The following is a 23490-nucleotide window of genomic DNA, read 5'->3' on the forward strand; positions in this document are numbered from 1 at the left end:
CTCATCACGTGGCGGCGGGGCGCGGGGCCGCGGGGTGGGCGCGGGGCCGGGGGGCGGGGGGGCCGCGCCCGCGCTGCCCCCGAGGCGGCGGAACACGAGGCGCCGCCGCGGCCCTGGCGCATCCCCCCACCCCCCTTTCTTCCTCTGCTCGGGAGGCGACCATGCGGCAGGTAAATCCTCCCCGCCCCCGCGCCCGGAACGGGGGCCCGGGACGTGGCGGCGGGGCCGCGGCTGCCTGGGCTGCTCGGGCGGAGAGAGAAAGGGGAGCGGCGGGGTCGGGGGGCGGCGGGCCCCTGTGGCCCGGTGGGTTCGAGCCGCGGGGAGCTGCCCGGTGCTCGCTCTCCCGCTTCCCTCTGGCAGCCTTCCTGCCGGGAGTGCGGCTCGGGGCGCGCCCCGGCCCTGCCGAGCTCTGTCGCTCGCTCTCCGTGCGGCCACGTGGAGGCCGCGGGTGCGGGTGGAAGGTGCCGGCCCTGCCCGCCCGGCATGGGCGCTGTGGGGCGGGAGCGGCCTGCGGGATCCGCCGAGGACCCCCGCAGGACTTGGCGGTATTTGGGGGGCAGTACCGGGGCGGTGGATGATGAAGAAGCCACGCGATTAAATCTCGCAGGGTTTACGGTTGGGACTTAGCGTTAACAGCTGCGGAAAAATCAGCCGGGCTGTAACCTGAACGTACCCTTAAAATAAGGGTAAGGGCGGAAGGGTCAGGAGGCTTTGTGGCTGTGCTGTACAGACACAGAAATGATGAGCGAAGAACATTGATTTTCTGTTCTCAACCATCTCTGCTGTTTATACTGCATCCTTTGGAAATACATACTTCACGTTGAAGCTGCGGAATAAAATTGCTCTTTAAAATCTCTTATCTATCTTTGTCGTTTTTGGGCCTCTCTGTAGAAGTGTTCATGCCGGCTAGCTGTTAAAACTCTGAGCAAGAGTTGCCCGAGTAGAAGTACCTGGGGTTTCTAGCACTCCCTAAGTGTGTCTGTAAGTAGCAATCATGATGTGTTTTTTTTATTAAGGTAGGATCTTGTACCGTAACACCAAGGGAGCCTGTGATAACCTCGAGCCTGACACAGAACTGAGAAATGCACACTGGAAGACCTGGTTAGTTTTCAGACGAGCGGAAGGAGTTGTCATCTAGTTAACAAAAGTAATTCCTGGCATGTTCCAGCGGGTATGTCCTTACGTTGCTTTGGGTAGTAGTAACTGACACATTGACGTAAAAATAGAAAACTTCCTATATTAAAAAGATACATGATTTTTTTCTAAATTTGACATGAACAGAGAACGCACTCTGATTTCCTTTGCTGAATAACAGACTGCTTCAGATGTGCAGGGAAATAGGAATTTGGTCTGAGGCACACTTCACAACTCCAAAGTGAGAGACTTAATGGTTACTCTATAGGTTAATAGTCTGGCATGGTAATGTAAGACAGTAACTGCAAAAACCTCTGTGGTCCCCAAGAACATTGAGCAGTGTCACTATACCAGCTAAATTCTTGTGCTAGATTAATGGTTAAAGTTGGGTTAGTGGTGGTGTGTAACTGCAGCATTTTTATTTTAAACTGCTTTGTAAGTCATACTTCAGAGAAAAGTATGCAGCCATGCATTCTATTTCTAATGGAGAGGAGAGCCTAGATAGATAGACAGACAGAATTAATTGTGTGTGTTTGATGAGATTAATGGTGGCAGTTCCATATGGGCATGACATTAGTGTCCACGGGTGGGTGTAGAGGGGTTATACACTGTTACCTGTCTGGAATTGGCAATATGACTGGAAATTCTGGCTACTTAAAGTTCTTCAAAACTATGGGCTTTGTTTCGGTTAATATTTGTATAGGTCTTTGTGCTTGCCAGGTTGGCTTACATAAAACCTAGGTGTTAAGTCTGCAGCATATATCCACATAAAACGTGCAATTACAGCAGAGTTATGGTTTAAAGTTACTCAGATGTGCTCACAGGCTTTGTCTTAATAGATGTTTTCCCATTGTAAGAAAATAATTTAATTAAATTGGATCATCCAGGTAATTCAGACATGTCCTAGAAAGTGTACTTGTTGTGAAAAAGCACATGCTGACCATCATTACTTTGACTTGCACAATTGAGATAAATATGTACATATGGCAAAAGTAATACATCCAACATGGCATAGGTTTTCTTCCTGTTCTGCTCTAAGTAAGTCAAGCAACTGTAATTTTCTATTCATAATGTGTTTTCTGCAAAGCAATGGCTGATTCAAGTCTGAAAAGATTTTTTAAGTAGTGCCCAAGTCACATGGACTTCAAGCTTGTATATAGTCCCAAAGGAAGTATGTTTGGACTTGTTTGCCTTGGCTGTCCAGTTTCAATGTCGTTTGATCATGATTGTGCCTATTGTAAAGACTTATTCCTGTCTCTGTCACAGCTTTTACAGAAGTGGAAGTTTGTTTTGAATGTGTGATGGGTACTTGATAAATCAGTGATAAAGTAAATCAATTTGAGAACATTTACGTGTTTTCATCAGATGTAATTGCTGATTAAAATGACATGAGCTACTTAAAAGCCAAATTACGTGAAAGTTTTTCTCTAAGTTTCTATTTGGTCCTTTACTGTGGTGAAACTTGGTGGAAGGATGGTGGCATCTGTACAAACTGTTGGACAGTAGGAGGGGTGGACAGACATAACTGCGTGTGTCAGCAAGGAAAATGGTACCAGAATGGGAAAATCTCATTCTGTTTTCTTCTCAGTTCAATGAGCAGTGATCTCAGAACACTTGGTATTTCATAGCATTTTTTAGAATGTTTTCAGAATTGTCAAATGTATCTTGACTTTTTGTAACACATTTTAAAATGTCAGTAGATGTTTCAGAGAAGGAGGGTTTAATGGCAGTTTTGTTCCTTGGGCAGGCATGCTTTTCACAGGTTTGAGCTTTAGGTGCAGGGTGAGTTCTGTGAATACTGAGAATTTATGCCTTTTGGGAAGCAATTTCTATTCTAATGTGAAGAAAATCTATATAACTTCCTGGTTTACTGTGGGAGTCCAACTTAATTTAGATAGCAATTATTTAAAACAATTTTATCATCTGAAAAGTATTATCTTTGGGGGAAGTTATCTTAAATGAAACGAGTAATTTTATCTTGCTGATAAAGGCCTGAAGTAACACTTAATGCAGAAAGAATTAAGACTGCTCTTACATCATACTTTAATTACAGCTGAGATATTACTTGAAATACACCTAATAAGGTCTGGTAAGGAAATGTGTACCAATTAGACAAAGCTAATAAAACCATTTTTTTTCTAATTTTCAAAAACTGATTGAAATGCTGGAAACCATGTCCTGCCACAGTCTAACCTCCTAAAGGAGAGAAAGGTATGTGCTGATTCAATACCCCTATTCATAGTATTTTAGTGCTATTGAATCAGTGCCATTGCTCCAGGCTTTATGGATGTAATAAAAATTTGAGGAGTAAAGAAGTTAAAAAATACTTGTTTGAAGTCACTTTCGTTATCTTTTGTGATAGTGCAAAGTCTGTACAGGTTTTAATGTCCAGAAAGCTGGAAAGCAGCATAAAATACTTGGAAGATGATGGTTTGCTGGTGTCAGTCTCAAAAGCTACTGAGAAGGGGATGTTGGAATTACTTGTAGGGTGTTGTTCCCATGCTGGGGGACATGATTCATTAGACTGGAAATGTTCGCCTATCACATTGTGCTGCCTCATCTCTCTTTCCATTTTCTGGCTGCTTTTCCCATTGCTGCAGAGAAGGAGTGACTCAGCTGTTGTCCTTTCTCTCTCAGTGACCCGGGAGCTTCATTCTCATCTGGCTGTCACCTTCTCTGTAGCCTCATGAAGTTTGTCAGAGAAACATCTCCTCTTTTTGTTCTGTGTTGACATCACAAGTCAGTATCAAAAAAAGTATCCTGTCTGTTCAAAATGTGGAATATTAACAGAGGACTTAAAACTCTAGAGAGTTTCTCTGGACTGTTAGGAGATACAGAAAATTGCATCAGTGTTCAATTTGGTGCTTAAGTGATAAGCACAGTTCTGAATTAGTGTGAATAGGTCTGAATAATACCTTAAGTGGTAAAGGCACAGTTCTGAAGTCACTGAGGTAGCTAAACCAATCTAGATTTGGGAGAAAGTCTTTGTAATATTGGAAGTTGATATATAACTGGTCATGTCTGAAAGTCATCAATCTGCATCGTGGTTGGTTAGGTAAGATAAAATGCATATGTGAAATAAAATGCTCTTCACATTAAGAATGTACAAAAGAAATATGCAGAATTTGCATGAAATTGTAAATACAATAAACAGAGACTTTGTGCAGTGTTTCTGCACGTAGGTTCTAAATGCTTTAGAAATGGTTACCAGTCACAGGTCCTAGTAAGGACCACTATAATCCAACAGGAATTCCAGGCAGGTGTTGTCATACAATTTATATGTAAAGATGCAGATCACCTGCAGTCAGATTACCTGACTTGCACCACATGCATAAAGAGCTCTTTAGGGTGTTGTTTATTAATAATTTTATAAGTTTTGGTCCATCTGCATATTTGGGTTAATTGTCCAATTGCATCTTAGATTATGAAGTCTGTTCCTTCTTTTTTTTCTCTCTTCAATCCACTTGTTTATGCTTTTGGGCCTGAAACTTGTAATGATTGTACTTGCTATCAAACTAGAAGAGAAATTGTTTTGTCTACCTACTCTGTGAAGAGAGCTCACTAACACTTAGTATGAAGCTCAAAACTACACCTAGACAGCACAGAATCCAAAAAATAGGAAAGCTAAAACTTAAAGCGTCAGTATTAACAGGGTCCACTTGCTCCCAGACCATACAGTCAGTAAATAAATACAAAGTAGCTGCAGCAGGATGTATATACAAAATTTTGCTTTTCATTGTAGTATGCCCATAACTAGTCATTTTTTCGCTGAGTTGCTGTCCTTGTAGTCCAAATAAGAGACTGAGTTTTTAAAAGTGTGTAGTCTGAATTTATGCATCTGTGTCTTGCAGAGTGTGATACACCCAGAAGTTCATTTTTGGTGGCTTTAGGCAAAAATTCTTATGCTGGCTTTTGCTAGCTATGTATGTTCAATAGTAGGGAGAGGAATGTGAGGGGTTAATGCTGACTTGTAAAAGAACAGGTGAAAATGAGATATTTTAATAACAATGCAGCAAGTATAGCAAATTACTATTGTTTCCCTTGTATCAAGCTTTGTGATTCAAATTAATTGCAGTAAACAGGTACGCTGAGTGATGTAAAATGCTTTCCCAGTCTTTGAAGATGATACTTTGCCTTGTACTTCTTGAGTTCTTAAAACAGGAATAAAGTTGATAAAGGCAAATTGCCACTTATTTCTGGAAAATCCTGAGAGTTTCTATAAATAAAGTAATTTACTGGAATTTTCTCCATTACTGTAGCTTAATTGTTAACAGTAAATCAGCAAAGACAAAGGATTAATTATATGTGATAAACAAAATATTCTCAATGTGAAACACCTAGAGGAGTACATTGTTCTACACATAAAAGGAATGTATATCAACAATGGGAAAACCTCACTTTTTTTGCTGAATTCTGCCCATATCCTATGAAAAACGTCATACAGGAGTTCCTTGTATTCAATCAAGCTGTGATTGAATAATAGTGAAATACCAAAATGATGCCTCACTTGCTCTGCAAGTTTTTATTCTGGACATGCACTTACGGTTTGCTTCAGCTTTACTTCCCTTGACACTAAGCAATGCCAGACCCTTAACATTTCTCACATGATACCAGTAATACGGTGCTTCCTTGCCCCTCTTCTGTCTGATCTTGCACTGAGTAATACTGGGTATTAAATAACTACATTCTCATTATATCACCTTAAACTTGTGTCTCTTCCAAGTTAATGCCTTGCTCAGAAAGTTTTATAGTTTGTGGTGAGTGATGTTTGAAGCCATTTGTATGAGTTTGAATGGTTGCCTCTATCATCACACAAACTTGTAATGAGTAGCCAGGTAGATCTTTCAGAATTATCTTGGTTAAAATAAGTGATGGCTGGAAAATGGCATGGATTCTGATGAGGTCTCACCTGGAATGTGGTGAAAATGACACTAATTGGTTCAGTTGGACATTTTCTTGGTGGATTTGCCTGTTGAAATATGTACAACTATTTTACGTCCTGTCAGACTGGTTAAATGTTACTTCTGAATCTGCCAAGACATCTTCACAAACTCCTTTGTCCCCCACAATTACTGAACAGAGACAAGTTTGGGAGCTCACTAATTCAGGATGTCACTGGTTCCAGTAGCTGCGTGCTGTCTAAGTGTAGAACTTCTGGTTTGTTCTTGACTAAGTTTGCTAAGAAGAATTTGAGCACCTTATAAAAGTCTGTGATGTTGGTTCATGAACTAAATCTCTTACTTAAAAATGCAGATTTGATTCAGTGGTGTATCATTTGAAACCTCTTCATTCTAGGAATGGCCTTCACAATCAAGCACTAATTTGGCATAGCACATGTAAGAGAAGTATGCTTTAGTTTCATGTTTAAGTGGACTTCCATAACTGACAGCTTTTCTAAATTTATTTTCCTGTTTTTTTCAAGTGAGAGAAGTCATTGGCTTAGCAGTAGGCATGCATAATTCCTTTTTGGATTGTAGCAGTGATGGAGAGAGGTTTATTATAATGGTGTAGGTATTAAACACTCGTCAAAGACATGCCTTTAATGCCTTCTGACATACCATAAATACTACAGTGTGTAGTGCAAGGATGAATAGTGGTGGAAGTTGTAAGAACAATAAAAGTACTGCAGCTGGTTTTAACACTTTATTAAAAATATTGTTATATTCTGTTTTGAGGAGAAAGTTGGAGAAATTATTCTCAAATGGCTTTCAGTAGGAAATATGCTTTAATGTTATTTGAGTACATTGTGAGGTGGCCAGTTGTTTTATTTGTGCACTGTCAAAATATTCTGTTAGACAGCAGATCAACCAGATCAGTTACTGGTGTTCCCACCTAAAGCTGGGTGGCTCTTTTTTTGTGTGGACTGTGGTGTTTGTGCAGCTGCACAGTGAGCCAGATAGGAAAAGTAACCTGTCATGAAAATAATCTTTTTTTTTTTTTTTTTTTTCCCTTTTTCTGGGCTGATTCTGATTTTTCAGCACAATCTAGTTGTACAGCTGCTGTGAACAGATCAGCAAACAAATGTGCTGGCATCCAAAAATGATTTTGTGGGAATGGGAATGAGAGTGAAGCAGTGGGGGAGGGCAGCACTGCTGCTTTAAGTGCAACACCATCTGAAAATATTTGTTGAACTTCAGCCTTGATGCTAACCCAAACAATTTGCTTGCTTTCAGAAGAAAAATTAAATATTAAAATGCAGCTGTAACTGGTCCATTTTTTCAAATATTTCAATCTTACAAGCACTGGTTGGTATCTTAATAGGATCTAATTGAATAGTATATTCAATACAGAATATTGGCACAAAAGCTAAAACACTGTTATAAATTCTGTGCATTGATAGGTGTTTCATGGACTACATCCAATTTATGTATGAAAGACTGCAAATTAATTATTAGTGAGCAGAACTAGTACTTACTGAACTTCCAAGTATTCTGAAGTTTTTATATTCTTTTGAGCTCTGAGAAGGATCCTGTATTCAGCAATTTCTTACAAATAACTGACCCTCTGAAGAAGGCTGTCCAGTTTTTTATGTTCAGAATAAGTGTTCTTTGTGGATACCTGAGCCAGTAGATTACTACTGCATTAGTTCAAGATCATTTTGTTATGCTTGGGACTTGGCTTTTCAAATACTTCACAGTTCAGATTTTAAGTATTCATGGTGTGTTCAGTTATGCATAAATGCTTTCTGTGCTCTTTAAGTCTTATCTGGTATTAACTTAGCAAATAGAGTTTGGATCAATTAGTTAATGGTCTGTTCTTACAAAGTGCCCCTCCTACTGGGCTACAGGTTTTCAAATGAATGAGTTCTGCTGAAATCCACAAACCTGTTTCACTGAAATTGAAGAAGGAAGAAAATAGAGGAGATGGGTGAGAACTAAAGTTAGAAATGGTTAATTTTAACTATTGATCTGTAGCATGCTTTCCTGTTTTCCTTAGCAGAGGCTAATGTCAGCTTATGACTGATTAAAACAGGTTGTTTTTATTTAGTTAAAATGGGTTTATGGCTTTCTTAAAATGTCTTTCAGTGATAACAATATATTAATTTCACATTTCTTTTTTAAAAAATCATTTATCTTAAAGATGTGTGCTGGATTAATATGGCTTTTTATTCTGGTATTCATTTAAAAAGCGAAATTTTAAAAATGTAGAGTAGGTTCGTTTGGATTTTCAGATTCTGGCCTTGTTTTTGAACCAAATATTTGTGTGAAGTATTGCACAGTTCAGGGTGGGGGGGGAAGCTGCATATATCTCTTCTGCATGTACATTGGAGCAAATACCTGCAATGTAGAAAAGAAGTTAAATTTTAGGAATTGTAGGAAAAACTTACATGTCTTTATGTAGTCAGTAATTTATTTCAAGAAATGTTTCTCTTTTTAAGAAATTGGCATTTCTCATAGAGCTGTTACTCTGAGAAGTTCTTAATAAACATGAATTACCCAAGTGCTAAACTTGTACAGCCTCACAGCAAGAATGCCTTCGTTTGGTAAGAATATTGCTTTGTCCTTATTTTCAGCACCCCTTGTCTCTCTGGGCTCTCTTGCCTTAGCTGCAGCACGTGTTTGGTGTGGAGCTCATAGCTGCCCATGAAATCATGCTAAGGCACCTTACTCTCTGTGGCATCCAAGCTGAGTAACTTAGAGGAGTCAAAGATGTTTTTCATAGATGAGCAGAACATTCTTCAGAGAAAAACTAGGATAAGAAAGTTGAACAACAAGGGAGTGAAACTGAAATTACTTGGGAAGGAGCGTGGGAAGGGAAGAAATCAGTGCATTTGTATTACAAATATTTCAGGTTATTAAAATTGCTGGGAGTAGACAAGAAAAAGGGTTAGGGGGAAGAAAGTTGGGCATTTAAAATATTCTAGTCAGCATTGTACACTGAAAAAATGCTGTACTATGTGGGCTGCAAATGCTGGAATAACAGATGCGGCTTTCATTTGAGTTTGAATTTTCTATGACCACGTTATTTGAATCCAAGTTTGTTGTTTTAAGTGCAGCCTAAGTCTTGAACTAGTTTTCTAGTCTCAGTGAAACAGTTGGTAAACAAAGATGTCTCCACAGTCATGTTCATATTCCAGGCTTTAAAGCAGAAAGTGCTATATAAGAACAGTTGAAATAGTAAGCACTGTGGATAAATTTCAGAAATCCAAGGGAAGTCGAATGAAAAAAAGCTTTTAAAAAGAAACAAAACCAAACCCAGCTCTGATCACAGGTGCCTTTGCTTAAGTAGCTGAAATACCCTAGGCAGACAGTGGTTTGCAGAGAGATGTGCTGGGTTTCCCATGCAGAGAAGGCAAATGCTCATGCAGTGCCCAGGTGCTTTCACCTGCAGCCTGTGTGTGTGTGTAAGTTCAATCAGTTCTCCATTTGTTGGGAATGATCTCTTGCACTGCTGTGTGGGGAGGGGATGAGGTGCCTTTCTGAAATGCCCTCTGGTGGGACACGCTTCTGCAAATGTACACGTTCTAATTTTGGAGCTTGGCTTGGGGTGGGCTTGTCCAGCTGCCTGAGGTGTCGGGAAGGACTCTGTTCTTGTTGCAGCTCAGGGAAGTGCAGCAGGTGCTGGTGTTTCAGCTGTGCCCTTTATGGGTGCTGCAGTTCATTACTGACCCATGGCTTGGAGTTGTTGTCACTCCTGTCTGCCCGGGATGGCATTCCTGCCCCTCAGGAGCCGAGGAGGGGAGGCAGCAGGGTGAGTGAACAGAATTAGGCAGAGGCTGACAGCAGTAATAGGCAGAATCTTTTTCAACTTTGGTGTAGCCTTGTCCTCAGGCTGCCCTTGCATATTCTCTCAAGGGGATTTGAGAGTCTTAATGTTCCTATAATGCGATCAGCTATATACAATTTTGTGCCACTGAAGTGTATAGAACTTGGACTTCAACTTTCCAGTGTTATACACATATGAGTACTGCCAGACAGGTTAAACTTGACAGCTATTTCCAGTTGCCTAGAGAATAGTGAAGCTCATTTTAAAAGAAAGAATTAATTCTTTCTGATTGTTCTTTTGGAAACCTTTTATTATTGGCACATTTGGTTTTTAAGTATCTGTTCTGTACAAAGATTTGCAATGGAAGATACAGAATATTTTACAATAGAAGATCAGAAATGTGTGCTAGGGTTATTACTGTTTTAACTGAAAACAGACAAGTAATTGATGAAATCAGTAACTGGTTTGATACTGCTCAGCTCTTGTTTTTCAGCAGTGAATTGCTGTCATAGGTTACAAGCTATTTTAACTACTAGGGCATAGAGAAAAGGTACCATTCAAAGCTAAACTCCACAATTAGGGATGCATGACTAAAGTTTCCAAGTAATGTATTAGTAGTATTGTATGAGACAGTCACATGGAAAAGATCATGAGGTTGTGAAAAGGATTATGAGCATGCTTTGGTCATGAATTTCCTGGTAGAGATATTTCAGTCTGGATCATGCTTGTTTAAATGAGAATAATTTAACTTTTCTTGTTCTGATTGTATTACCATTATGTGGCAACGGGGGAGAAAAGATGTCTTATCTACAAAAGTACTATTACTTAATATATATATGTATATTAATATATGAAAATAATATTTCAGTAAGTTTGGGGAATGAACTTACACTGAGCTACTTGAAAAAGTTTTATCGCAGCCCGGAAATCAGTAACTGGAGTGTAGGGGGTTGAACTGGAGATAAACTGTGGTTATTCCTGACTGATGATTGAACAGTTGCTTATAAAAATAAACCACTAATGTACAACAAGTAGCCATTGACCTATCTGACATCCATGGAATCAATTTTGATGCAGATGCCTCCATTTGACAGATACTCATTCTTCTGGGCTTATATTTTTAAGCGGGACAGCATTGCAAAAGAGAATTTTGTCTTTTAAAATTTTTTTTTAAGTTTTTGAGGTTCCAATGAAAAATTAATTTTCATATTCTGGATTTGTAGAGGTTAACAGGAGAAAGGTTTTTCCCCAGTCTTCTATGTTGACACACTTATTTGCCATAAAAAGTCTTTGGAAGGCAGTTCTTTTTCTCTGCCTACCTTTTACTAGTATTGGAGCTTCCAATAGATTTTGAGTGTGTGTGTTTGCAGTAATGTGGTTACAAGTGTTTAATCACAAAAGAGCAGGCTGGTATTTTGGGAAAGTAATACGGACTTCAAATGTTTTGTGGTTTGCTGCAGAGCACTCTCCTGGCTGGTTTTATACAGCACATTTTAGTGAGCAGCTGTGGGGGACTTGGGAAGGACAACCCAATTTCTCCTGTCTCAATGTGAGTCAGTGGCACTTCAGGATGTGCTGAGCAGGTCAGTCTGTCTGTAGGGCCAGCAGCACTCGAGTCACAGTGCACATCAGGAACTAAAACCACTGTTAAGAGCTTAAAGCACAGCTCGCCTCTTGCCCGTCCCCTCACATCCTTGCATTTGCTGCAGTGTAAAATGGTGAATTGTTTTCAATTCTGAACACAAGATGAGCTTTGGCAGTGTCTCCTCCATGGTGTTGAATTGTAAGTTTTTTACATGTAAGGCTAAATTAAAATCCACATTGTCTCAATGATATCATTTCTAAAAATCAGCACTAACTGCTTTCAGTTTGACAGTTGTCAGCATTAACAATATTTTTTGAGTTGCATAAGCAGGTGTTTTCCATGTAACCCTGCTTAAAAATGGATGTCCATGTAGATCACCAATGTAAGTGAAAAGAACTAAAAATAGGAACATTTAAGCAATTCATTGAAGTCGGTTAATGACAACTTATTTTTACATTGGTAATGGGCAATTTCAAAATAGGGAATTGTTCAGTGTATGTTCAGTGGAGGCACTTTAGCAGCAGAAAAGAGAACAAATGGTGTGCGGGTTTTCAGCTGTATTACCTGCCTGTCACCCCTGTGAACAGGAAAATACAGCATAGTTATTTTAAAATAATTTTTATTCTTTTGTAGCTTGTGTTTTAGCAAGATTTTCAATATTATAGGTTATCATAAGTATAGATCTCTCTGAAAATATGCACAAAAATATTCTGATATGACTGACTATAAATGTTGTTAATCTTTGTTTTACCATTGCCTTCTGTAAGTATGGTTTGTAAAACCACATCTCTAAAATACACAGAATCTTTCTTACTGTTGGATAAGAAAAGTACATTAATATGATTTCTGCAGTAAAAGTACTGCAATTGCTATTTTACTGCCAGTATGTAAAAAGTTGTGTGAGTGATTCAGTTGACATAAGTACCAAACTGATATGCCAAATAAATTGACATTGGGATTGCTTTTACAGCTAAGTCCTTCCTTTTGTGTTTCTTGTAGGAAACAGAGATGAAGGTACACATGCACACAAAATTTTGCATCATTTGTTTGCTGACATTTATTTTTCATCAGTGCAATCATTGCCATGGAGATGGACATAACAATGGTCCCAAAAAGGATCGTGTACACGACCATAATGACTATCAGATCTCAAATGAATCATACTTCCAGAATGGAGGAACAGAATCTATGCCCAGTAAATTTTCAACGTTGGAAGCAGAAAATGAACAAAAATACTACATTGAAAAGATTTTTGATCGCTACGGTGAAAATGGAAGATTATCCTTTTTTGGCCTGGAAAAACTGTTAATAAGCCTTGGTTTGGGAGAGGTAAAAGTAGTGATGATAAATCATGATGATATTGGCCATGATCATGTTTCTCACTTGTATGCTTTGGAAGTACAGGAGGGAAAGCATTTTCATCCTCATAACCATGCTCACAGCCACTCAGATTCAGAAAACCAGACCACAGTTGGTGTGTCTGCAAAGAGAAATCACAGATGTGACGCTGAGAGAGACGCGGCGGTGCCCTCGGTGAAGGAGGACGGCAAACACGTTCATAACCAAAGCCGCCGTCACCACCACCACCACCACTCGCGCCCTCACCGGCACGAGCACAACGGCACGCGCCACTCGCGCAACGATTCCGTCAGTCACGGTGACCACGCGGAGCAGAGCCACGAGCCTTCCACAGAGACAAACACCACGCAGGATCAGCCAGAACGGAAACAGCGGAAACAGAAGAAGAAGCAGAAGAAAATCAGCGAGACGTCGGGCGACACTACGTGGGATTATGCCCCGGAGCACGATCCCGGTGACCAGTACGAGCACAATCGGGTTCACAAACACGACCACGTCCATGACGCCTCTCACTTGCACGTGCACCACCACGAGCACAGCGGTGAGCGCTCTGCCAGCCACGGGCACCAGGATGGCAGTGTGGGCAGTGCCGCCGGGCACCGCCACACCAGCAAGCGAGAGGCCTCGCACAAGCAGATCAGCGTGAGGAAACACGCTCTTCCTGCAGCACGTGGTCACAAGGATCATAGCGAAGACGAGCACAAGCATGAGGAGGTGAGTATGAAATGGAGAGCTGGTAAGTTGACTCAGTGCTGTCACATCATAATTGAAGGTGCATACCCACAAGTAACGAGGATTGTGTTTGGGACCATAGTGCAATACAGGTAAGCAGAGTGACAGTACTAGAGGTCACTGCCACAGTTCTGAGCTGATGAGTTGACATTTCTGTGTGCCCATCATTTATCTTTTCCAGAGACTTATTGTCATGCTTATTTATCTGTAGTTGATCCATAAAGCTTTCTGAGATACCCTGCTTACAGGTGAGGTTCTTCCCTTCCCAGTATTCTGGAATAACGCCACCACGCACTCCTTATTTGGACGTCTTTCTGAATCTGAGGTCATTAACATTTTTGAAAATTGCACAGACACTCTTTCCTAAAATACCTGCATCTTTTCTGCACACTTCTGATATCTTTGTCCTAAGAGATTAAGAAGCAATTGCAGGTGTAGCTTCAGTGGCACTGTGCTCAGTGGAAGCTCTTCTCTTGTATCCTTCAGCATCCATTATTTCTGTCAGCACCATAAATCCCTTCCTCTTACAGTTAACTACAGATGCAGGACCTTGTCATAATTTTAAACTGGAAGGATGGAGAGAGTGCTGAGTTCAAGGTTTCAAACTGTATTATAAAGAAACTCAAAACACAGAAGGTTGGTAGGTAAACAGAAGTGTTGAAAAACCTATTTTGGATTTACAGTTTTCCACTCTTCACCTGTTGCTTTTTCTTCATTGCTTGTACTATGTAAAGAATATGGAGACTGCTTTTCATTGACATTTATCAGAAGTTATGTAGGTGTTGGGAGACTCGAGTTTGTGGTGCAGATATTTTTACTGTTTCTTTCTTTCATAAACCACTTAGATCAGTTTAAAATATGTTTTAGCGCTGGTGGAACATTTGGTCCAATGTTTCTGCTTTGTTTGTGTTCTCAGATAGTACCCTGCATTTTCCATAAGTGAAAATATTTTATATTTGATTTGTTTGTACAATTTGCTTGCAGTGCTTGAACGCCACACAGCTGCTACGGTACTATGGTTTGGAAGCCAGCTCTCTAATATCTCCTGAGCTCTTTGTGTACATGTGCCCTGCGTTGCTCTACCAGATTGAGAGAAGGCTTTGTATTGTACATTATGATGACCTAGAAGATTTTACAAGAAATAAAAATGCATCAATTGAGAATAAAGATAAAACAGGTGCATCAGGTAGGTGTCTTTTTTTCTTAGTGGGACTGAGCTGGTCCATATGTTTGTCTCAAAGCTGGAAAGTTGCAGTGTTACTTTGGCACTAAATTTCTTAATAAATTTGACCTGGACCTATTAATTCAGGAATAGAGAACAACACTTTGATCACAGTTCATTCACTGGAAAATAAGATTTTAGGTCTTATTATTTTTATGTTTTAGCAGTGATACAGGTCTGCAGAACTGACATGCCAATTTTTTGATGAACTTAAAAAAATAGACTTAAGCAAGTACTAGAGCATTTTAATTCCCATTTCTGACACTTCCCTTTTCTTGCTATTTCTCTCTAAGCACATGAGAAGTGTTCCATCAAAATCCTCTGTTTCCAGTTTTGATTTTTTTTTGTGTGTGCCTTGAATAAATGAGTAAACTTCCTCCCATCACCACAGTTTTAAGTTAAAATATCTTTACTACCGTTAAAGCAGTTACTTGAAAGGTAGAATCCATTGTTGTAATTTCATAACTGAAATCACTTTTTAAATATGTTTGCCACTGCTATCTTTCATAAATTATAATGGAACTGTTGATGCTTAGTTGCATTAAAATATAAAAATCTAAAAAATCTTGGTTATAATGTCTGTATTTTGAAAATGAAAGTATTGGTAATGTGAATATGGATTAGGACATAGGTGCATATTAGCATCATTAGAAATAAAGCTTGAAATAACTGCATTCTCATAGATGTTAATAACTGTTGGGAAGAATGCATTGCTGCTAATCTTTCTTAACAATTGCAGAGTCATTAGAATAATTGACTTATAGATAAATCTCCTCTAGTGACACATCTGCTGTCTTGTTAGCTGTTCAGAGATTGCTGTAAAGCAGATACAGTGGGTGTTTTGTACAACAGCAATTGCTTTGTGGTGTGGTCTCAGTGTAGGAAGAGCTGACCCCTGCCTTATTACCAAGAGCATTGCTAGAGCAGCTCTAAGCATTTTCTGCCAATTAAAATGTTGAAACCCTATACAAAACTGTCATGTTGCACTTGCTTTGAACCAGTTTAATTAGGAAGCTTCTACAGATGAGTGCTTCTTTTTAAAAGATTGCACTTTATTTCTCTGAAATGAGAAAGGGAGTTCATTAATAACTCAGCTTGAAGACCTTTAACTTTTTAAGAGACTTAATTTGCAAAATTAGTGAAGCTTATTGTGAACATTTAACATGTTTTATGGCATCTGATACCTTGAGTATAAATAACACCTTTGCCAGTTAGTTACAAAAATTTGGGTTCTAACTCATTGATTTGGCTTTCAAAAAGTAACCTGCAGAACAGGTCAGCTTGATTAGATTATGATAAATCATTCTTCATAACAATTTCCTGTATTCTCTTGTATTAATTACAGCAAGATTTCAGTTGCTGTAATAATATTTGTTCCTTCTTATGTAAGGAAGTGAATCAAAAAATATCAAATCCTAACTGGAATATGGGGATTGTGGGAGGTGTAGGGCAAATGTCAGTCACAGAGTAACTTAATCTGTAGGTTGTAGGACTGTACTGAAATGAAAGCATGTGCCCACCTGAGCTAATACAAACATTTTTAGATAGAAGTATTCACCAAAATTAGGAGGATGCAGTGACTTTTAAACATGAGCTTTCTGTGGTTTACTTAAGTTTTAGTTGAAGCTTTCAAACAATCTTAACAGGCCAGTGTTGCTTCTGTTCATTGATACCAAGCCTGTGTGGTTTCCATTACCTCTGCTACTGTGATTTTCTAAAGAAAAATAATTTAATTTACAGCCAAAAACTTATGAAGCCATGTTGGGTTTTCTTCTGTAATTCACAGACAGTTCTGTTACATCTTCTAATGGAGGATTCTCAAGGGCTTCCCCATAGAGCTGAGCTTTCACAGTGTACCTGCTGGAAGAGGGGGCTTTGTCAGCACTGGGGCCCCTAAACAGCTGAAAAGGAAAGGCACACCCTGCTATGAATGAAGCCAATAGAAGTCACACAAGTAAACAGGGAGTGTTTCGTTTAAAGATGGAGATCACTTAGAGCTGTTGATTAGAAGTGCCTCAGATCAGGCACAAGTTGTAATTCTGCCTGTGCAGATGCCAGTGCTCCCTGGAGCTCGATCCGAGAGAGGCGCAGATTCCATATTCTAATCTCATGTGTCTTATCTTAATCATGATGCCGTGTTTAGGTCCTGTATCATCCATAGGAGTATTCCAACCCCTCAGAGGTGTATCTGCCAAACCTCCTGTGATAGGTGAAACTTTAGCCTTTCCATTTTTCTCCATGTAAGGCCGTTGATCATCTAACCTGGCATTTAACACCAGAGTGTCCAGCTTGGGGGCAGTGTCCTGCCCAGTGGCTGTGTCATTTTTATCTGGGCTGCTCGTGCCTGCGTGCTTGGTTGGACATTGAGGGACATCTCCACATATGCTGGATTTTCAGCAGAGCCTGTCAGTCCAGGGTACGTGGCTAAAGCGCTCTGGGGATCAGTCAAGGCTATTGGCAGTATTTTAGTCATCGGGGTCCTGCCTCAACTTCAGACCTACTTTTGTATTCCTGTTTTCCAGCCCCAGTTTTTCAGTTCCTCATCTGACTGCACACTTTGCCTTATCACCAGTTCCCTTTTGCTCTGGTCTCAGTACTCATGTCTGTCAGTGCACACCTCATACTGTCTAAAGCTTTTTCCAGTCATCTTCTCCCAGAGGATGTGGTCTTGCACCCCTTGCATTTCAGTTGGATTGTTTGCTTTTATGCAGTGTTGTGGAATGACAGCCACAGACTTAGTAAGAATAGATATCCCAAAATAAAATTTAAAGCAGCAGATGTTGTGAGCTTTGGTGCTGAACCAGATGGAGCCTACAGCAGCCACACTTCAGTTGGCAAAGTCGTCTAAATCTGCTCCACAGTGAGTTTGGCAGAGACAAGACAGAGTTCTTGGGGTGTTTTACCCTGATGTTGACGCTGAGCAGCTACAACATATTTGTTCCTCTTTTCTTCTCCTTTCACCTATACTTTGCCCCATTTCCCAAGATGTTTTCTCCTACTTGTGGGCCCTCACAGATGCAAGGAAAGTCACATTGTGCTCTGAAATGTGGAAACGTTAGTGATTCTGAGTCAGGAGTTGTAACTTGCATTAGAGTTGGCAAATTGTGGTAGACATTTTTGATTAAAAGTTGAGCTAGGAAAAACCCTGTTGAAGAAAATCAAAGCCTTTGTGCTAAAACTCAAAGAAAATATTTTATTACAGTGAGATGCTGACTGAAAGAGCTCTGTCTCTTTGTTTATAGGATCTGTTTCTTCTGTAATTCCTTCTTTCTCATGTCATGTAGAAATTTTCACATTTCCTCATTAACAGGAATATGTTGGGTGTACCACATCCCATTATCACTTCTTCTTCTAATGGCAACAGTAGAGAATCTCAGAAAAAAATAAATGTTGCTATTTGGTGGTAGCAAGTTGCTTTCAGCTTTTCGAGCTCTTATGGTAGCATTTGATTTTAGAGTTCATCTGCCAAAGGTTGAGTCTTCTTGTGAATAAGTGTATGTTTCAAAGCACAAGGTGAAATAAATAGTGCCAAACTAAACATGTGACTCCAAATGGGGAGAAATACAGAATCCAGAAAAATTTTGCATCAGAACCATATTAAAAGCAGCTGTTACATACACAATGGTGCTTGTAGAGCCCTAGTAAGTTAAGTAGCAGAGATGGTTTTGTTCCAGTATGGAACCTTTTGCTTTTTGTTTCATGAAGGGCTACAAAGCTAAGCCTGAAACCAGCAGTCAGGAAGAATTGCTGGGCTCTTTTTAGCTAATTGTCTTCTGATGTCTCAATATATTATACTGTGCTGTGAATAAACCTGTGTATTTTTGGTTTTGCTGTGGACTTCAGTACTGCCTTTATATTTTTCAACAGCTTTTGAATGAACAATCACACATCTTAGGTTAAACGAAAGTCACCTTCATAAGAGATAGTTGAAAGTCATTAATCAGCCTTAAAAAGTTTTGCAGGTGTTGTTCTGATAACCTTTCTGTGTTCATTTCTTCCCACAGCCTGGTTTTGTGGTATCATCTCTATCACCGTCATTAGCCTGCTTTCCTTGCTAGGTGTGATCTTGGTTCCCATCATTAACCAATGGTGCTTCAAATTTCTTCTAACTTTCTTGGTAGCTCTGGCTGTAGGAACAATGAGTGGAGATGCACTGCTCCATCTCTTGCCACATGTAAGTATGGTTTCCTTGCCTTTTATTCTTAATTGTAAATAAGTCCAGAATTTTCAAGGAATTGTTTGATAGCGTCAGTAAAGAAATGTTCTGATGCACCTTTGGATTGACTTGACTGTGAGGGACACCAGCACTGTTGGAGACTTTCTGCTGACAGAAAGGAAGGAAATGTGTTTTTCTAAAAAAAAAGGAGGGGAGAAGTAGTTGTGTATTCATTGCTGAACTGATGTCACACTACTGTAGAACACTCATGATCCCAACAAGAGTATTTTAAAATTAGCAGTATTGCTGTCTCTTGTTTACTGATAGTTGTGTATCAGTACCACCTAAAAGTATTTCCTGGGGATCAACCTGCCTGGTTACTAGATTTGAGGGAGAAATTAACCTCTAATGTACTGAATCAAGCAATTGCCCAGGGAAGGTAAGCAGCTTTTAATTCATGATGGTGTACTGTAATTCTTGAAAGGGAAAATGTTTTCTAAACGTTTGTTGCCTCAGTTGTTTAGCACAAAGACTAATACTTACATATTCTTTGTGTAAATGTGTAATTCTAATACACATTTTTGGTCATGGTTTTAGGGTTTTTTTAAGTTCATATTTCAGATCAGAATTTAGGCTGTAGTTGACTGTAATAGTTAAAAAGGTCATAAGGCTTGGTTGCTCATGAGAGGGTAAGAATGGTAATTCCTTGTGACGTTTCTGAGTGTTAGTCTCATCTTCAGCATCATGAGAGAAAAGCTGAAGTAAAGGGGTACATTACCTACCCCCTCAAAAAAAAAATTCACAGAGGAATTGTTTTTACTGATTAGGGTAATGAATAGTCTATTGAAAAACTTACGTGGCAAAATATGTTAGTGTGAAGAAAAACCAGGAAACAGTGGGGGTTCATGTTATTTTTTCTGGCCCAGTGCCATTTCAGTGTCCTGGTTGCCCCAGTGGTGTCACTGTTGTCTCTCCCGCCAGTCCCACGGAGGCCACAACCACAGCCACCACCATGGCCAAGGCCACGTGCACGAGCACAGGCGCTCCCACCGGCACGGCCACGCGCACGCGGCGCACACTGAGGGCTTTCTGGAGGAAAACGATCCCGTGCTCAAAGGGCTCTTGGCACTTGGAGGCATTTATGTTCTCTTCATCATTGAGCATTGTATAAGAATGTACAAACATTACAATAAACAAAAGGTAGGTATTGAAATGGTTTGCTGTTTAAAAATACATTACCTAAAGCTACCTTGTGAGTGCTGAGGAATTGTGTTTACGCCGTGCTGCTGCTGCTGCTGCTCTGTTTTCTGTCTGATGGTATGTGAGGGATCCATTTCCTAAAGAAGTTGCTTTTCTCAGCAAGGTAACTTAGGGAAAACGGTGTAGGAACCTGATGGAGGAAGCTGCAGCTTTCTGGCCGCTACATTTGGAGGCAGATCTAAGTAAAAGAGTTTGCAGCTCTTCTCTAAACCTCCCTGGCTTTTTTTTTTCAGAAGCAGGAGAAAGCATTGTAATATGTAAGAAAGGTCTGGTCATAGACCCAGCAATTGTCAGACAGTTGACAAGAAATTTAGCAGTATGCTTTTACCTAACAATGCCATTGTAACAGAAGTATCCAGGTTTTCCACAGCAGAAAAATGTTAAAATTTTCAGACATCCTGCTTTATGTAAGTTGCCAGTCAAATTTTAACTTGTTTCTCCAAAAATTACTGTATTTTTAGTGTTGGGGCATTCTGTATTTATGATAGGGGTATGAAAGGAGAACAGATACCCTGGGGAGTGTGAGTGTGCATGGAAATTCAGTTGTAGCCTTTGCCTTTGTCATTCAACTTCAAGGAGAAAATTATTTTGGTAAAACTCCAACTTGCTTCTCCCAAAATGACTGTGAAAACTTTTCAGCTTCTCTGTTTTCATGTTAGACTTGCTGTTGGAGCTGGACATGCAGGCAGCAAAAGATTTTCTGTATTGGAGGAAGCATTTCTCAGATCTTCTCATAAAAGGACAAAAACTGTTACATCGGGCATGTCTTCTTTGAGATTAATTAAATAATTAAATCTGCTTTTGCAAATCCTTGGTGTTTGGTGTATGAGCTATAGAAAAGCTTGCTGCTTTCTTAAAGGGAAATACAAGGAAGTTATAGGAATGAAAACAAAAAAACAAAGTTGACCAAATTAGAGGAGCTGTTCTTGTTGCATGCTTGCTTTCTTGAACAAATCTAATAGCTGCACAGAACTATTCCTGGGCTGTGAGAGCAATCCTTGTCAGACTATCGCCTCTTACTAAAGTGAAATATATCTCTGTGTATGTGTTTGGGAGTAAGATTCCATGGTAAGTAGCTAAGTATCCTGCAGGGATAGGGATTGTTGCTGAGCCTTATAAAGATCAATATTCTGAAGTAACATATCTCTGTCATACATGTTAAGAGAGAAGAGATTTAGAAGAGATTTTTGGACAGCATTTCAGTTCCTGTTATTTCCATCAGTGTCCTTTTGTAAACCAGAAGTTACCTCTTTTCTGTTGCAGAGTAAGCAGAAATGGTGCAAAAAAAACCAGACTGAAGAATCGCCAATTGGAAGGAAACTTTCTGATCACAAATTAAATAACAGACCAGATGCTGACTGGCTTCAGCTGAAACCCCTTGCAGGTAGGCAGTTGCTGTCAGAATTCTCTCTGATTGGGAGATCCAGAGTAGGAGCAGTTTACTGGGGCATGGTGTGTAGCATGTAACCTCTTGTACAGGTTTGCTGCTATTATGCAAATCATTGTTAATAAAACTTAATAGGATTTTCCCTATTAAATCTTACTTTTATTTTGTTTTCCTTAGATCTGAGGGCACTCCGAACATTTCCTAATATGCCATAGAGATGGTTCTCAGACTTCTGAAGCAGTTGTGTTTTGGGTGGCTGTGGGTCTTCAGGAGTTTGTTTGTTTGTTTGTTTGTTTTCAGGGTGTGTTTTGGTTAAGCTGACTAGCTCAGCCCTGGCAAAAATTAGATCAAAAATGAACACCCACACAATGAATGGGGATATCTGTTCCACTTTGAAGATTCCAGCATCTGACCAGTTACAGATAAACAAAATCTGTTTCTTTCCATAAATACAGCCAAGTATCCTGAATATTCCTCAAGTATCCAAAACAACTTTTGCACACTGTTCTATCATGACAGCCTGTGAATCCTCATGCTGTGTGTACCCAGAAGAAATGCTCTATCCCCCTTCTCACAGGGGGAGAGAAGGGCAAGGGCTTTGCTTCATAGCCTTACAGTTCTGTTGCCTGCGTGGCTGCAGAATTAATTTGTTGATGAAAAACCTATACAAATTTGTATTTGTACAAATTAGGTTTATTTCATTTGATTTGTAGAAGGGAGTGTTAGGGCTGCAGCCTTCTCCACTCAAACAGTCTCAGATGGGATTTGGGGCACTGACATAGATCATGGCAAGTCTTTCAGCAGTGCAGGGGTCGGAACATACATTTGAAGTGTCCACATGACAGTGGAGGCTGAGCTGTGACCTGTATGGGCATGTGCAGGCAGAGCCAGATAGGGTTCCTGAGCCATTCAGATCCCATCTGTAGCTCGAAGACATTATCATCATTCTGGCAACTCTTCTTTGCCAGTCTTGAACCATAAACTTTGTCAGTAGCAAAATTACAGGCTCGAGCATAGGCTGGGTTAAAACTGGCTTTGAGTGCTATGGATGCAGTGCTACTGCTTTGTGGTGGAGACTTTTATATGTTGTACATGCAAATTTGTGACAAAATGTCTCAGTGACAGACTTCATTTTTGGATTGAATGCTGACAAGAATGTTACTAGACTAGGATATGTTACAATACTTGTTTTGCTTTCCCAGAGCAGTTAACCCTTAGTTTAGAGGTGCAGTGGTTGCTGCTTAAACAGGAATTCACTCTGTGTCTCTGCCAACTGGTTCGATGCAGGAGCAGACGACTCGGTTTTGTCTGAAGATCGACTGAATGAAACTGAACTCACTGACTTGGATGGGCAGCTGGAGCCCCCTGCCAAAAACTACCTGTCTGTAGAAGAGGAGAACAACTTGCACCACTCTCACAACGACGTCTCCCACGCCGCCCAAGAGCACGAGCTGCACGATTCCGAGTATGACAGCCATGGCGAAGATAAAATGATAGCTAGAAAACACAGTCACCACTGGCATCACAAACATTCCCATCATTCCCATGGCCACTGTCATTCTGGAAAAGACCTGAAAGATACTGGGATAGCTAATATTGCTTGGATGGTAATTATGGGAGATGGCATTCACAACTTTAGTGATGGCTTAGCAATCGGTAAGCAAAAGCACTGAGTATTTCTCAACAGTTTCTCCTTACCTTTAGTAACTCTGCTAGTATTTGACTTATCAGTGATCACAGGTAAGGCTTCCAGTTAGCACCTGTGGTTACTGCCATTGTTCAGTCTCCTGCAGAGCAGAAATTAAAAGGCTGCCAATTGTATGTTTCCCTTTTGTTAATATTTGTGCTATTTCCACTAAAATTATTGTATCAGTAGCAGTGACAGTCACAATCTCTGCCAAGGAGAGATTGGTGCAGACAAACCTTGGGATTTATGGAGCACAGTAACC

General features: G+C 40.0%; 1 protein-coding gene and 1 long non-coding RNA gene across 36 annotated transcripts in view; one reads left to right on the plus strand and one right to left on the minus strand.

Moving 5' to 3' along the window:
• Window positions 1-23490, plus strand: part of SLC39A10 (solute carrier family 39 member 10) — a 170994-nt gene that overhangs the window by 139134 nt on the left and 8370 nt on the right. For 5 of the 34 annotated variants that reach the window (XM_086897126.1, XM_086897133.1, XM_086897123.1 and 2 more), the window contains 6 exons: window positions 12425-13498; window positions 14501-14702; window positions 18743-18912; window positions 19876-20094; window positions 21418-21538; window positions 22829-23197. In XM_086897126.1, the coding sequence (XP_086753252.1) occupies window positions 12434-13498; window positions 14501-14702; window positions 18743-18912; window positions 19876-20094; window positions 21418-21538; window positions 22829-23197 (2146 nt within the window). In that variant the 5' untranslated portion in view covers window positions 12425-12433. Of the gene's footprint in view, window positions 1-37; window positions 171-1016; window positions 3346-7750; window positions 8002-12424; window positions 13499-14500; window positions 14703-18742; window positions 18913-19875; window positions 20095-21417; window positions 21539-22828; window positions 23198-23490 lie in introns of those variants that run through there. The other 29 variants (XM_086897114.1, XM_086897117.1, XM_086897136.1 and 26 more) reach the window with 21 other exon arrangements.
• Window positions 18557-23490, minus strand: part of LOC111931949 (uncharacterized) — a 40954-nt gene continuing 36020 nt past the window's right edge. The window contains exon 6 of one of the 2 annotated variants that reach the window (XR_015289118.1): window positions 18557-23328. This is a non-coding gene — a long non-coding RNA (uncharacterized LOC111931949). The remainder of the gene's footprint in view (window positions 23329-23490) is intronic. The other variant, XR_015289117.1, reaches the window with a different exon arrangement.

The sequence above is a fragment of the Cyanistes caeruleus genome, chromosome 7 (assembly GCF_971803275.1).
Source record: "Cyanistes caeruleus chromosome 7, bCyaCae1.hap1.1, whole genome shotgun sequence".
NCBI lineage: Eukaryota > Metazoa > Chordata > Aves > Passeriformes > Paridae > Cyanistes > Cyanistes caeruleus.